The sequence below is a fragment of the Nothoprocta perdicaria genome, unplaced genomic scaffold (genome assembly GCF_003342845.1).
Source record: "Nothoprocta perdicaria isolate Ctin4 unplaced genomic scaffold, notPer1 scaffold_0, whole genome shotgun sequence".
Lineage (NCBI taxonomy): Eukaryota > Metazoa > Chordata > Aves > Tinamiformes > Tinamidae > Nothoprocta > Nothoprocta perdicaria.
In genome coordinates this window covers 13,095,016-13,110,068 of record NW_020454092.1, presented here as the reverse complement: position 1 = coordinate 13,110,068, position 15,053 = coordinate 13,095,016, and the positions used below count along the sequence as shown (strand labels likewise).

Below are 15,053 nucleotides of genomic sequence, written 5' to 3'. Positions count from 1 at the left end.
CAGATGCTGAGTTAATTCAATCCTTGCACACAGTGCTCCTACAGATTGTTGGCTTTAAACAAACAGCAGTGACAGATTTGTTGCTGCGGAAATGTGGTCATTAAGTCGGGAGCGTGTATTTGACCTGAAAGCGATTGAGTGATGGATGCAAGTCATTTTAAAGCTGCAGCAGCCAAAAGGATGCTCCTTTTGGAGAGCAATCTTGCATCTGAGGAGTGTAAATAATTTAAACAAACAAGTAAAGTAAGGTGAAAGCACTACCATTTGCCACTCTATTGTATTACAGCGCTAAATGCAAAGCGGGGCACTGCTCCCTTCGTGGCTCATGCTGCTAGCTGTTTAGTGGAGGAGARTTCCTCTGCTCCGTGTTGGATTAAAGAAGTGCAAGCTGCCAGCTTTGCAGCCGTCCCTGTGGAAAGTGGCACCAAACGAGCTCACATTTGGAGTCACTTAATCGCTCTGGGAGTCACTCGCTGCTCTGCAGCGCTCTGCACCCAGGGCTCTCCAAGCATGGGCAGTGCAGAGGGGTCGGAGGCCCCAGCACATAATCAGAAATGCAGAGGGCTGGGGAARGTGGTGGCCCAGGACCACCTGGTAGATATCTCTACCTGGCTCAGAGCTCACACCTCACGTCAGAGCAGTCCAAGCCCTATAGAACATCCCAGGTCATCTGGGATCAGCCCAGGATTGTGTGGGATGCTTTGGGGATGTAGGAGTTCAGCATGTGGTTGGGCTGCAGGCTGCCTCCCCCGAGCTTTCCTGCTGYTGCTCTTGATGGGGTTAATCTTGCATGAGCACAAATACTGACCCCAGTASCCCCTGAATGGTGTTCCCAGGCATTTCCAGCTTGATTTATTCTGTGTTGGGCTGTTCTTCTATGACCATCAGAGGTAGSACAGTCTGCTCCTCCTTGCTGGGCAAACACCTGGGTGCGTATGTCCCATTTAAGGCTTGTTCCCAAGGTTTGCCCAAGGTACCAGAGTGCCTCCTCTGGCAAAGTCCAGACCTCCCAGGCTTCTTTGGCAGTGGCTGAGGAGCCAGGATCAGCCCTGCAGCCCGGGCTGGGAGCTGGGAGCAGCCCCAGTCACGGCGCACGGCTCCGTGGCTCCTGCCGCGGGAATTGGCATCCCCGTAATGAGCCTGCTAGTTTCTGTGCATGGGAGGCAGCCATTGCTTAAGCCTCAATATCTCGGCCATTTAATTTAATGGGTTTTTTTAAATACCAAAAGCAATTAAGTTCACATTGTGAGCTAATCGCCTACAAAATTTCATTTCGAAGATGCTGAGACTGTTTTTGAGAGAATTGCCAGAAAGAGACCCAAATATACCACACAGTCTGTCTGGCTGGCTTTTTTTCCCTTCTCTCCCTCTCAGCAAGACCCAAGCAGCCTTTTCTAAGGGAAACATTCATCTTTGCAGGCTCCTGCTTTCCTGTTAGGTTTTTTTTGTCCTGGTGTGAAGTTTTGCAGTGTAAAAGTTAAATGTCCACAGAATATGGGGCTTGGATTGAACACTAGTGCTCGCTGATAGTTGTAGTGCTTAGGTAGAACCATGGGAGTGAAAAACAGGTTTTGGAGCTGCCAGGTGAGCCAAGAACCGGGTTTGCTATTGCARAGAAGATGTTGAGTGTCTTAAAATCCTGATAAATTTTGAAAGTCCCGACCTGTCTTTTAGTGGTTGTGTCTGTGTTTGCACCACCAGCCTGTCTGAGCACTGTGATGCCACAAGTGGCATCTAGCACCCGGTGCAGCCTTCCTTGCAGGGCAGAAGGAGTGTGCCTGGAATCTGTGCGTGGACAGGAAAGGTGGCTGCATCCATGAGGAATGGACGTGGGCGAGGCAGGGAAGCGTTGGAGCTGCGTCCCTGGACAGGTACCTTGAGCCAGCCGCAATGTGAGAGCAGTGGGATCTCTGAGGCTGTGTCTGTGCCACCATGTCTAGTGTCCTGAGTRGGCACCTGAACTTTGCACAAGCCCTTTGGCTTTGGAAAGCTCCCTGGATACCCCATGGCCACGTCCAGTTYGGCCAACTTCCCCTCATCTCCCATGGATATCTGGAGTTTTTTTCCAAAGCCAGCACTGCTCCTGTGCACAGAGGCTGCAAGTGCCCAAGGGCTTGTCCGTATCAAGCGGAGTCCTCCCCATGTGCAAGCTGTGGAGGGGTGAGAAGRCAGAGCAGTGTCCCGGGCAAGCGAGCGTCCTCCCCTTGCTTGGGGAGCTCCCTTCCTGTGCCACGCAGAGCCTTCCTCCCTGCTCCTCCTCCTCCTGCCGCCAGCCCCACGGGCACGGCGCTCGGCAGCCCCCGGAGAAGCCAGCTTGTCCGTAGGCCGCGCGGCTTTATCAGATCGGAGAAGAGCCGGAGGTCTTTGCCGGAGATTACGTGTTCTCCCCAACAGCCGTGTTACTGAATACGGAATAATCCCGGCTCTGCGGCCAGCTGCGGGCCGMCTTTCCCCGGAGCCGCTATCATGTTAGTGCTGTCTCCTCAAAGCACCTTTGCCGGCCGAGCCCCCGTGTGCTGCCGGCTCCACGGGGTGGGAAGAGTCCGGCTCATCCGGCCCGCTCCGCACGGCTCCAGTCGGGAAGCTGCGTGTCCCCGGCACACCCAGCGTTGCTGTGGCTGGATGGCCTGGTTGGAAGGCGATGATCCCGCGTGGCTGCTTTGGACCCCCCTTCCCATCCAGACTTTTCCTGGCCTGCGGGAAGGAGATGATTTATGGAGTCCCGTGCGCTCCCGGTGAGTCCAGCTCTCAGTGTTTCAGGGAGATCCATCGCACGGGGAGGGAGGTCACCGTGCTGCAGGTTTGCTAACCTTGCCCGCTTATTAAAAATGGTAAAAGCCTCCCTCAGGACTCGTGAAGTATAGATCCAGAGAGCTCCATATGCTGTTCCCCTTAATGAGATGTCTGCCTGAAGAGCAATAGCAAAACACACCATCCAGTTCAGGGTCCCTATAGCTAGATGGCCTGGCTGTAAACAGAGCCGTCCGTCTTAATGGGCTATCGTGTAAAAACTTCTCCCAGTCAATAAATCAAAGGGGCTCCATTTATATCATGTGCTGCCTTCGCTATTAGGCGGCCTCGGGATGGCCTGTTCTGATACAGAGYTCCCGAGGCCCCGGCCGCTGAGCTGTGGGCTCTAATGGGCATTTAATTTGGGCTTCTCCCGCCGACCCCAGCAGCCGGGGCAGGAGCCTCCGGCACAGAGTTGCTTTGTGCCCTTTGCAGGGCTGCCCGAGACCCAAATCCTCCTTAACACCATCCTGGGAGGGTGCGTGGGAGCCGCCCGCTCATCCTGGAGCAGCAGCAGCCTCTTCTTTCCGTTGTATTTTTCATTCCCTCCCTTGTGCTGCTCTTATTCCACTGGAGGGAAGTTCCGCTCCAGCCAGCATCCCAGGCAGAGATATTAGTCCTCATTACTAATTAAAGGAAGCAGGAGTAATTGACGGATGGTGGATGGCGGGGGAGCCGATGTGATGAACGGCCCCTGTCCCCGTGTCGGGGACGCATGCTGAGCGCTACCTGTTAGCTACAAATAAACAAACCTGATAAATAATAAATAGTTTGAGAAGAGTGGCCGAGCATTATTTAAATTAATAGGGATTAGAGGGAGCAGCCTGAAAGAGCATTCCTCTGGATGAGCTATCCRCGGCCGGGAAGGGGCTCATTTGTTGCCGGCTGGAGTAAACAAGGAGATGGGGAGGATCCATCACGCTCCTGGGAAGGGCCTCGCGGCGCTGCTCCGCTCTTCCCGGCCGCGCAGCACCGGGGCTCCCTGCATCCTGCCGTGCCCGGGCCCCCGTGGCCAGCGGGGCCGATGCCGGGGTGCCGGCTGGGCCACAAGGAGTGTGCCACGTTGAAGCTGGCGTCGGCGGCCGCGTGCCCGTGCCCGGGCACTCGCTGTCGTCTGCTGTTCGGTGTCAGGCGGCGAGCGCAGCCACGGGGGGCTCCTCGTCACCCCGCCGGTGACATTTGAATAACCCCCCGCCTGGCTGGCGCGAGGAGGCCGGCGGGAGGCGGGGAGGCCGCGGGGAGGCCGGGCGCTCTGCTCGCTATCGCATCTCCTCCATCTTATCGCCACGGTAATTTGATGATAAAAAATAATCCGAGCCTGGAAAGGAAACAYGTGTAGTGGAGTAAAGATTGAATGTAGGTGGATTGTGCCCTGGGGCGGCGGCTGAGAGATAGGCAGGAATGTCCTTCTGTTTGACACGGTGCGGAGCCGCGGCCCGCGCTCCCGTGCTGAGCGGTGCCGTACGGAGCGCACGGGGCCGGGCAGGGCACAGCACCGTGCCCACCACCCACAGTGCCAAAGCAGCGCCAGGGTCACCCTGTGCAGAGCCTGTCCTGGGCACCAGCACCGGGGCCGAGCCGCMGATGGGCTCCGAGGGGTGCGGGCGCTGCGGAGCCGCCGGGGGATCGCGCCGCCGCCTGGGTCCTTCCCCGCGCGTTGTTCCCTTTTTTATTTTTTTTCCCCTTTGGTTATGCTTCACAACTCATTTTATCAGCTGTCAGTAGCCAAATGTCTTTTTTAAGGAGTGGGTTATAGCCACTAATGTACTGAATGCTATTGCACTGGCTGCAGTTAGTGTTCCACGGCTAAATTACTATAATTAATGTTCCACTAGAACTGTTTGTAGCAGGCGGCTGCGGGGAGCCCTGGGTCTGGGCTTTCAGAGCAGCTGAATTATCTCTCCTCCCCAGAGGAAGGGGCTCTTGCAAGGGGAGGGCTGGGGTCAGCCCTGGGACAGGCAGGCGCGAGCCCGGCGAGCGGGACAGGGTCCCCGAGAGCTGTCCCCAGCTGCCCAGCTGCTGGCCTTGCGTGAGACTTGTGTGAGACAAGCTGAGACTTGTGTGCAGTGGGAGCGTGTGGGATAAAGTGCGTCCTGAAGGTGCAAGATAGCGGGAAAAGGGCTCTCCGGAAGGAGCCGGGAGAGGCTGCAGGCTGCGGTGGCTCTCCAAGGCAGGACGGGCAGTTTTCCCGGCCCTGAGCAGCGTGCTCTGAGGCTGCCGAGGAGCCCGGCCGGGCTGCGCCTCCGCTCGACACTCCTCACCCGGGCGAGCAGCCGTGGCCAGCCCTGGCACCGCGGCTGGCAGAACCGCCTGCACGCGCCAGCCAGGGCATCGCCGCGCAGCCGGGACCGGGTCCCCGCCGCCGGATCAACCCCTGCCCTCCCCGCTGCCCCTCGTGCCTCCTGGAGCGGCCGGGGCTGCAGGGAGAGGTTGGTACAGGCGCCGGGGCCGTGCGCGCGCAGCCCTTGTTTCGCTAAACGCGTTTGTTCAATACCTGCAACAAACAGATTAGCCGGGGCTTTATCAGGGACAAGAGAAGGGAGAGAAATGTGATAATGGTTTTCAGCAAATCCTCGGGCTGTCACAGATTAGAGCGCCAGGGCAGGGAGCATTATCAGCCCTTTCCTCCTCTCCCCCATCTCCTCCCCCTTTGTCTCCTCTCTCCATCGGATTTCTCCAGCCAATCTATTGTAGCGAGAGCCGGGGAGATACAAGAAGAAGTCGGTTTCAATCTGATCCGCGATTGGTTTTCCCGGCAGCTGATCTGTGTTGCCGTATCGATCCGCGTGCCCCGGCGCTCGTCACCTTGTTTGTCTGCAGAGGAGGCTGGCGCAGGCGACGGGGGCCGGCGGGGTGGCACGGAGCGAGCCCCCGGAGCCGCTTCAACGGGATGCGTGCGACTGATCCGCAGGCTGGAGCGCGGGGCCGCCGGCCGCGTCACGCGGGTTTGAATGAGCGTGACCTTCCCGAGGAAGCAGGGGAGTCGCCGGGAGGAGGGGACCCGTGGCCCCCAGCCTGCCCTGCTCCGTGCAGGGCCTCGTGCAGGACCTGGTGTTGATCCGCAGCTCCTGCCGGGCTGGGCTCTCCCTGCCAGCCCGGAGCACAGGGAGCCTCGTGCCGCAGCCCCGTCTCTCGGGAGCACCGTGCACAGCTCAGGGCTCCACTCCGTGCTGTCCCAGTGGGCAGGCGGCTCCTGTGCTCTCTCGGGAGGTCACAGCTTCCTGGGTCACTTTTCCCTTCGTCCTGGCTATGACAATCCTCAGAGGCCATCACCAGCCAGGGCAAACCCATGGGATCAAGCTGGAAAATCCCAGACCCTTCCAAGGGCTCCTGCCTGCAGGAAGCTCCCAGGGGAGCTTCCCAGCCTCTGCCTCGCCGGCCTCACCCGAGGGACCCTGGTATGGAGGTAGATGGGAGGGCAGGGAGRGATATAACAAGTAATGGCCCCGAGTGTGGAAACAGTGTTAATAAAGTGTATTTCACTTTTAATTTTGACATATAATGTAATGATCTTTTTTAAGGCCCTATCATATTATCTGCATGACTAGATTATTGAGTCTTCATCATCTCCAGATAAATTTATGACCAGGATGATGCTTGGAATTTATTATCAGTCAATAGAGCTCAATACTGTAACAAGGCGTGTAATAAGATATACATATTTAATGATCCGGAGTAAAACAGCCCCGCTAATGGGCGGGATGAGCCCACGGCTGGAGTGTTCATCTCCAGCCCCTGGGCCAGGGCCTGTCCTGCTTGCATGGAGCATCGTGGCCATGAGGAGCAGGGGCTCCCGTGGAGCCTCCGGCAGCTCCAGGATGGAGCAGGATCCGACTCCGGGGCAGCACGGAGCACCCGGGACCACTGGGTCTGTCCCTTGTGGCGCCGCTGGCTCCGAACACCCGGGCACSTTCTCCAGTGCCGCCAGCTTGTGCAGGGGCACCTGCATCTAGGCCAGGCTCACAGGGGCCTGGTCCCCAACTGAGGTCCCCACTGCCCCAGCACTAAGCTCCAGCTTTTGCTCCATGTCCATCAGCGGGTTGYGCGGCCGCGCCGTGTCGAGCGGGGCCAGCCGCCTCCGCCGCGTTACGTTTTGAGCTGCCGGTGCTGGTTTTTCCAGCCCTTTGGGATGTTGTTAAATTAGTTTCCTAGGACTTTTAATAAGCACTTTTGATGCCTTTGAAGCGCGCGGCTTTGTGGGAAGATTACAGCCCCGCATCCATCTCGCTGGGAGAGAAACAATGGCAGGAGCTCCGGCGTCTGATCTCTCCCCGAGAAGGCGAGAGAGGGTTGGCGAGAGACAAAGAGGGGAGCGCTGATTTGGAGCTAATGTTTAAAAATAGGTAGGTCTCCCTCCAAGATAAAGAGACCTGCCCTTCTCTGTGTAATCGCCTGCCTCGGCCGCGCCGGACCCGCAGCAGCACCGCTCGCTTTAGTTGAAGGATTCGAGTGCGGCGCTGCGGTTTGATTCCGAGGCCTTTTCAAGCAGTAACTAGGCCATCTGACCAAGCTTTAAAGAGCAGAAGAACTTTCCATTAGGACTCGCCGCACAGTCTCCTCGGCAGCGCTGGAATTGCATCCTCGCCTTTTATTTCCTTTCTCGTGTCACTCACAGGCAGGAGAAGCGTGGCGTTATAAACTCTCCCATTTCTCCCGTGGAATTTCTCCCTAATTAGGGTCCCAATCCCCGCGGTGGCACTGAAGCCACGGGCCGGGCCAGGGGACACAGAGCTGCACACGGAGTGGGGACGGTGGCAGAGGGTCCTGCTGGGCACCCGGGGCATGAAGCACCCTGCAAGAGCCCTGGAGCTTGACAATATGCTGGGGTGCCCTGAGTATTGTGCCCTGTCACGGCAGAGCGTGGCTGGGGAGCGAGGCGGCGTGAGCGGCCCCGCGGGCACCGGAGCCGCTCCAGCTGGGCATGACTGCAGCACGCCGAGGAACGGCACCAGGGGAGCTGAATTCCCTTTATCTGTGGATAACTGCTGCTGCCTTTAACAGCCTGGAATAAACTGGCCATAAATATCATGAGCATAAGTGCTTAGATATGGCAACTTTACACTGAACAGAGGTTTTAACCTTCCCTACGGAGAATATCCAGCTCTATATCATCGAGTGTTTCCATTGAGCCGCACGGCCCACGACATGCTCTAGGTGAGCTCTTTGGAGCAGCTGGGATCAGCTAAGGGCGCCAGCTCCGGGCCCGGGCCAGCCCCGGCCTGGCCTTGCTGCTGCTTCCGAGCAAGATCCCGCTCCTGCGCTCAGGGCCCGTCCTGCTCCACATGACTCCAGGGATCCGTCTCCCTGTCCTGCCATGTGTGGGGAGAGCAGCTTTCCTGTGGGAAGGGACCACCCCGTATCCACCCTGCAGGGATGGGCAGGCACGTGCCTGGCACTTCCTCACCAGGCTCCTCTCGGCACTTACCTCCCATTCCCATCCAGAGCCCTGGGAAAGTGCCCAGGATCCCGAGCCAGAAATTCCTGCAGAACTCAGCATTGCTGCTGGATCCCCGCGCACGGGCCTGGCCTCATCCCTGCCGGGAGCAGGGGGCATCCCCTGGCACCTCTCCTTGCCCCGGCCGCCACTTTATTTTGCAGAGCGCCTTCCAGGCGAGCCGTAAAACACACGGGCGAGTTAAACAACCCAGGGCAGCGCGCGGTGTAAATTACAGGAAGGCAGCAGTGGAGCGACGTTGTATGCTGAATAAATTAAAGGCTGCGTGACTTACAGGCGGGATTGATCTCCTGCCGAGCATTTTGTTTAGTGACGTGCTTGTCATAAGGGCGAGCTCATTACGGCCTCGGCTCCGGTGCGGGGAAGGTGCCGCGCTCCGGAGCACCGGCACCCTCCCACGTTCCCAGCAGTTGCTCTTGCCAGGCCGGTATCCCGGTACCCCAGGCCTGTCTGGCTCCCGTGAATCTTGCCAGAAGTTAGGCAGGGATTTTGCGGGAGCAGCGTGTGGATATTAGCCATGAAAGGAGAGGGAACCTCCGTCTCAAGGGGAGAGCTTGGCACTTTGCGGGGAGATACTTGGGGCTCGGAGCTGGGACAGGCACTCGGCTGCCTCGGAGAGCACCCAGCGCAGGAGCACGGCGTGGGCAGCAGTGGCAGCGATGGGGAGCACATCCCAATCACCTCTTAGCAGGGCAGCTTCCCGCCCGCTCCGTGCGGACAAGGCTGTTCCAGCGGCGGCTCGTCCAGCCCCCGGCTCTGCGCGCGCTGTCTGTCACCCGGCGGGATTATGAGTAGTGAGCGTAATGCATCGGCCTATGAATAGGGTTGTCTGCCTGATGGTGATGTATCGTTTTTCATTACTGCCTCTCAAGCCCTCCCTGCTCCACGTGTGGAAATTCTATTTATTCCCTAATTTGTAAAAATTCCCTCCTTATCTGATACCAATCAGGGAGGGGTAATTGGCTCTCCAGGGCTAGCGGCTGGGGTCCTGATGAAGAGATATGTGTGTCTGCTCCGGCTGTCCAGGCACCCTGCCCTGCTGCACCAGCGACACAGGCCACAATTAATAATGATTTGCAAATGGCAGACAAGCAATAACGCAGAAAGATGTCCAGCCAGCCTCCTGCCCGCCCCTTAATTTCCTTCTGTAATATAAATGGCACGGGGAAAGAAAATCCAGCGCTATAAATTCTGAAATTAGTTATTCACCGTAATAAATGGTTCCCTTTTTGGTGCACAGTCCCCCCTATCCTTCTCTTCCGACCTCCCGCATTTCCTCCTCCCCGTCTGCCCCCCTCGCCCGCTCCCTACTTCATTTGAGTCCTAATATGCAAATGCTGTAATTTAACGGGATGGTGAAGTTGATTTTCATGTTAACTTAATTACTTTGATTTATGAACGGCTGGAATGCAGACGTTGCTACATCATTACGTATCTCCCACCCTCTCCCCTTTACGGTCCCGCTGACCCTCTTGCTCTTTGCTTTTCTTCCCTCTTCTTCCCTCTTCTTGCCCTTTCCTTCTTACTCTTCCGCAAGTTTAGTGTTTTATTAGCTGCCTTTAAGTGGACATAAGTCCTCGCGACAATCGCATGATGTGGAGGACAAATTCCCCGTCCTGCCTTGTTTAATCGTGCCTGGATAATGGATGTATAATTGACTCATTTGAATGCTTTTGCCTACAGGAGTGCAGAGCATTAAATGTTTGATTGCCTTAATTTCCAAACAGATCATTATCCCCTTCTTACCCGCTCTTAATAAACACTTTATGAGGATTTTTTTTTGTAAAGGAAAAAAAATCTCCACTCCCCGTACTTCTCTGAAGTGATAAACTCTAATTAAGTCTAATATTTAAAAATATGGTAATGGTGACTTGTTTGAATAAGTGGCCTGCATTTCCATAATTTCATTATTACGTAAAACACGCTAATTATTTGAAGTGCGCTTATTACTAAAAGAGAAATCTCCTCCTAATCAAGATGGAAGTGGCTGCTGCGCGGCGCTCGCCGCTGCCCGGCCCTCCCGCGGGCGCTGCCGCCGCGCGCTTTGTCTGGGCACACGGGGCTGGGGACGCGGCCGGGCGCCAGCGCCGGTGCTCCCTCGGCAGCCGGGACGCCGCGGTGATGGGCACGGGCCTCGTTCTGCAGCCCCGGTGTCCCTGCAAGGGGTCCCTGTGGATGGGAGGCGATGGGAAGGGAGCGGGCGCCGTTGTTGCCTCAATGGCAGCCGGTCCTGGGCAGGAGGAAGCGGATGACAAGAGAGCAACGCGAGCGATGCGCTGGGATCCCCCTCGCAGGGGTCCCTTCCCTGGGGTCCCCTCCCTGGGGTCCCCTCGCAGGGGTCCCTTCCCCGGGGTCCCCTCCCCGGGGTCCCTCCGAGGCCTCGGCTCCCCGCTCGTCCCGCCGCGGCAGGCGCGGGCACGAAGCGCCCTGCGAGCGGCCCCGGGCACCGCGGGCAGGCGTCGGCGGGGCGCGCGCGGGAGGCRCTGGGAGGAAGTCAATATAAAACTAATTTTCCTTTCTTCGTGAAGAAATGAGGTGTGTGGCAGTAACGTAATTGCGGATAATGAGGTAAGTTATTCTTAATATCCTGCGCGGCGCTGTCAGCTCCACCTCAGGTACCTGCCGGCCGCCCGGGCCTGCGCAGCCGCTCGCGCACGGGATGATCGGGCCATTTATTCGGGAGCAGCCCGCACTGTGCCCGTCCTGGCGCATTGTGTCACCGCGGTGGCCGGGCACCCCCGTGTCCCCAACGCCGGGCGCTGGCTTCAGCGGAGCTTGCGGACCAGACACGGATCCCAGCGTGGAGCCTGTCCCTGTCCCCGTCCCCTCCAAGGGGACATCAGGCTGTGGCAGGTCCGTTGGAGGCTGTGTCCGGGCGTTCCCCATTCCACCCTGCCGGGAGCCCTGCGGCGCTGGAGCGTCAACCTGCCGTGACAGCAGTGACAAACGGCCCCTCGCTGCCCGAGCAGCGCTCCGGTACAGGCCATAAAGCAGGGGGACAGCTTAAATATGGCCCCGCTGGCTCGGCCGGGGCGGCCATCCGTCTCGGGCCGCCCACGGGGCCGCGGCTCCGGCCTGGATTCCCGCTCCCGCGCGGGCCGCTGGAGCCGGGCAGAGCCGCGGGAGGAATTTCAGCAACCCCGCGCTGACCCCTCTCGCGCCCGCCGCGCAACACCCCTAAATCAATTGCATCTTATTATTACAATATCAATATACAATATTCCTACAATAACAGCATTGATTTTCTACTCAGAGGCTGCACCTAAGTCTGCTTTAAAGAGGAGGCAGTTAATAGCGCCCTCATTAAAAATCTATAGATTGCCCCCCACCCCAAAAAAAGAAGCGGCAGTTTATATTCATTAGGGCTATTGAATATAAAGTAATATGTTTGTGTAGGACATTGGAGTAATGTGATAATCCGTCCGCATATCAGGGAGAAATCCACTTAGCAACCCTGTCAGCTTGACAAGAAAAATGTGCCCATAAAGTCGGGAATACACGGAGGGAGCGAGCGGCAGGGAGCCGCACGCGGCACCGCAGGGCATCGTCCCCTGCCCGGGACGCGGCGCTTCCCGTGGGAGAGACACCTGGGGACGGAGCGGGGCACAGGGCAGGACCGGGATGGCCCCGCGGCGGCTCCTCCGCCCGGCRCATCCCGACCGCGGCCCGGCACCGCGGCGATGGATTAAGCACTGAAAGCGCAGGAAAGCAATCCCGGCCGCGCTCTCTTAGGTTGTCAATTGCCATTTTGGTAATAGAAATTCCTTTCACAAGGTAACGACGGGCAGATTTAGAGGATTTCATATTGCTAATAATTCCCCAAACGGCCATCTGACTGTGTTGTTTTAAAAGCCGCTTAGTTTTTTGCTTTGGAGTTTATGAAAATCTCCCACTCTAATATCCCGAGAGCCAGCCTATAATTGTGTTATTAAATCAATCGGAGCGGATTACATTGTAAAATCAATAGATGGCTGTAATTGCATATTAGAAAGTTGTTCTGCTGTTGTTGATTTTTTTTTTTACATGGATAATTATAATAAGCATGTTTACCTTGGTGCTGATTTGGAATCCGTCTCCCTAAATGACTTAGGAGGCGCTCGGCACTCGCTCCGGCGCGGGGAGCCGCGCGAGCGCCCTGGCTCCTGCTGCACCCGCTGCCAGGACGGGAGGGCAGGGACGTGGGGCACGTCCCGGCCCCGGCACCGCGGGCAGTGGGGCGCACGGGATCAGTGGGGTGCCGGCGGAGGGGGAGGACACCAGGGGTGCCGAGGGGCTGGGGCAGCCCGGGGGGGTCTCGCTGCCCGCTCGGCGCCTGCTGCACAGTTTGGCCATGGGTGCAGGAGCGGTAGCAGCTCCGGGTGCCCTCGGTGCAGGGGCAGTGGGTGGCTCTGGGACCCGGGCTCTGGCGACTGGCAGGAAGGGGCTCGACCTCGACCCAGGTTTCGTAGGGAAGTGCCCTGGCACCGGGCCCTGGGCTCCCTGCTCCCCAGCATGGGCCGCGCCGGTGCCAGCCTCGCGGAGCCGGTGCCGGCCAGGTTGGGCTCCGTGTCGGCCTCGTTTGGGCTCCAGGCCAGGCCTGRCCGCAGGACAAGGGTGCCCTCAGCACCGTGGCCCCGCTGGCCTCCGTTCCTGCCCGTTTGGCGCCGCCGCTTCCCTTCGTGTCCCTATAAAAGCAGCCTCCGCAGGGAGGGTTTGCTGCTCTGGAGGCAGCAGGAGCGCCCGGCATCCTGCGCCCGGCTCCGCTCCCGCTCCGGGCGGGCCGGGGTTGCCCACGGAGCCGCCTGCAGCCCGGGGCACTGCACGGAGCAGGGTCAGCCCTTGGCGCTGCGCGGCGGCGTTGGYGGCGTTGGCGGCGTTGGCGGCGTTGGCGGCACACCTGCGCGCACCTGCGAGCGGCGGTGCCGGCAGCGGGCGGGCGCGCGGCGCTGTCAGCAGCCAGCCTGCTCGCTCCGAGACAGTGAAATATGGCCACAATTAGCCCGGATACAGTTCAATTATGATAAACAGCGTTTTCACCCTTTAAGCCGTGATTAAAAGGCCTCCTCCCGTTGATAGAGAGACCTAATTTCACATTATTATCGCTGTAGCTTGATTATAAAGCACTCGCTGGATTTACAGTTGGGAGATGGATGTGGAGGCTTCTTTATCATTTACACATCAGTAATGATGCAGCCTCCCTCCCGCCGGCCCATCCGCGGCGCGGCGAGAGGGGGGCCCAGCCCGCGCCCCCCGCCGGGGCGCCCGTCCCCGCGCCCGCCGGGCCCCGCTGCCACACGCAAGTGGGCAAAGTCACCCTTACGGTAACAGCTTGATGAATGGGCGCGCGGTAATGAAATGGAGACATCAAGGCGCGGGGCGAGGAAGAAAGAGTGGTAATCGGAACGAGTGGAGCTGTCCCGAAACGGAGGGGAGCGGGAAGAAGGATCGCCTCTGCGCCGTGTGCTGTCAAGGGAGAAATTACACATTTACTCTTGCTTTTTCTTAAGGAGACGGCCCTCATAGATCAAAACATGGATTTACAAGCCAATTTTCAACATGAAATATAGACACCAGGAATCAATTTAAGCCCGGCTTCTATTTTAGCAAACGGTGCCTGCGTTTAGTCCCAGGTAAATAACACCAGCGAGCGCCGTCGCCCTGCCCGGCTCGCTCGCCCCGGCAGCGCCGGCTCCGTGCGCCGGGCCGGCGCCAGCGCAGAGAGCGGGCGGCCTCGGCCCGCCGAGGATGAGGGGAAGGGGAGGAAGGTGCTGGGCCCGTGCAGAAGGGCTTGGGCTGCGGCAGGAGCCGGGCTGCAGCGCCCAGAGCCGCGCGGGCCGGGCCCTGCGGGGGGGCCGGTAACGCCGGGCACGGCCCTCGCGGCACCGCAGCCGCCCCAGCGCGCGCGCTAACCCGGCGCCTCTCTCTGCTCTCTCCGCAGACGACTGTAAGAACATCGCCAACATCATGAAGACACTGGCCCATAGAGGCTTCATCTTCAAGCAGACCTCCAAACCCTTTTGATCCCCAGGGCGGGCCAGGCAGGGCTGCATGCGCCCGGCGCCGGCGAGGCGGGGAGGACGGGCTCTAGCATTCAAACGGCAACCGAGGCCAGAGGAACCGACACAAATCTCAATTCAGCTGTTAACTCCAGTAGAGGTTGTATATATGGGAAGGCAAATCTGTGTAGACCTGATGTGACTCCCTCTCTGGGCTGCTCCGGACATTATGCCATGCTAGCGGACAGCCGCGTAGGGCGCTTGCACCACATTTTAGACTTGTAGTTTCTTTTCTTTGGCTCCCCGATTTCCATCCCCGCCTCCGTGTCCCACCCCGTCCTCCCCGTAGCCAGAGCATCCCCCGGCATGGGCCGTCCCCGCCTTCCCCTCCTCTTTCTTTTCTCCCRTTTTATGTTTTCAGGCCCTGACGGCAGCTGCGGCAGCCCCGGCGCGAGCCCCRGCTGCGCCCCCGGTGCCGCAGCGGCGTCGAGGCGGCCCCGAACCCTCCCCGCCAGCCCCGGCCTTTCCCCGGCGCCTTCCCGCCGTCTTTTTGAATCAACACTAACCCCTCCCCGACTCCTGTATGTGACAAACGCGATCCGTCTCTTTATGTTCAAGGTGAAGTGCCTGTATTCTCCGCTGCAGAGCCCCGGCAGCCCCGGCGCGGGCTGCGGGGGCCCGGAGGGCTCCCTTCAGCGGGGCCGGCTTTGGCGGGAGGGAGGTGCCCGTCCCGGTCCCCGTCCCCGTCCCGCTGGTGCCTCTCGCAGGGAGCGGGCGCGCAGCCCCGCCGGGGCCGGCCGCTCGCCGCGCCGCGTCCATTGCCGGCGGTGGAC

General features: G+C 59.0%; 1 protein-coding gene across 1 annotated transcript in view; it reads left to right on the top strand.

Moving 5' to 3' along the window:
* Nucleotides 1-14,649, top strand: part of ERI3 (ERI1 exoribonuclease family member 3) — a 114,903-nt gene extending 100,254 nt beyond the window's left edge. The window contains exon 7 of the mRNA XM_026033384.1: nucleotides 14,163-14,649. Within this exon, the coding sequence (XP_025889169.1) occupies nucleotides 14,163-14,245 (83 nt within the window). The 3' untranslated portion in view covers nucleotides 14,246-14,649. The remainder of the gene's footprint in view (nucleotides 1-14,162) is intronic.
* Nucleotides 14,650-15,053: the final 404 nt, after the last annotated feature.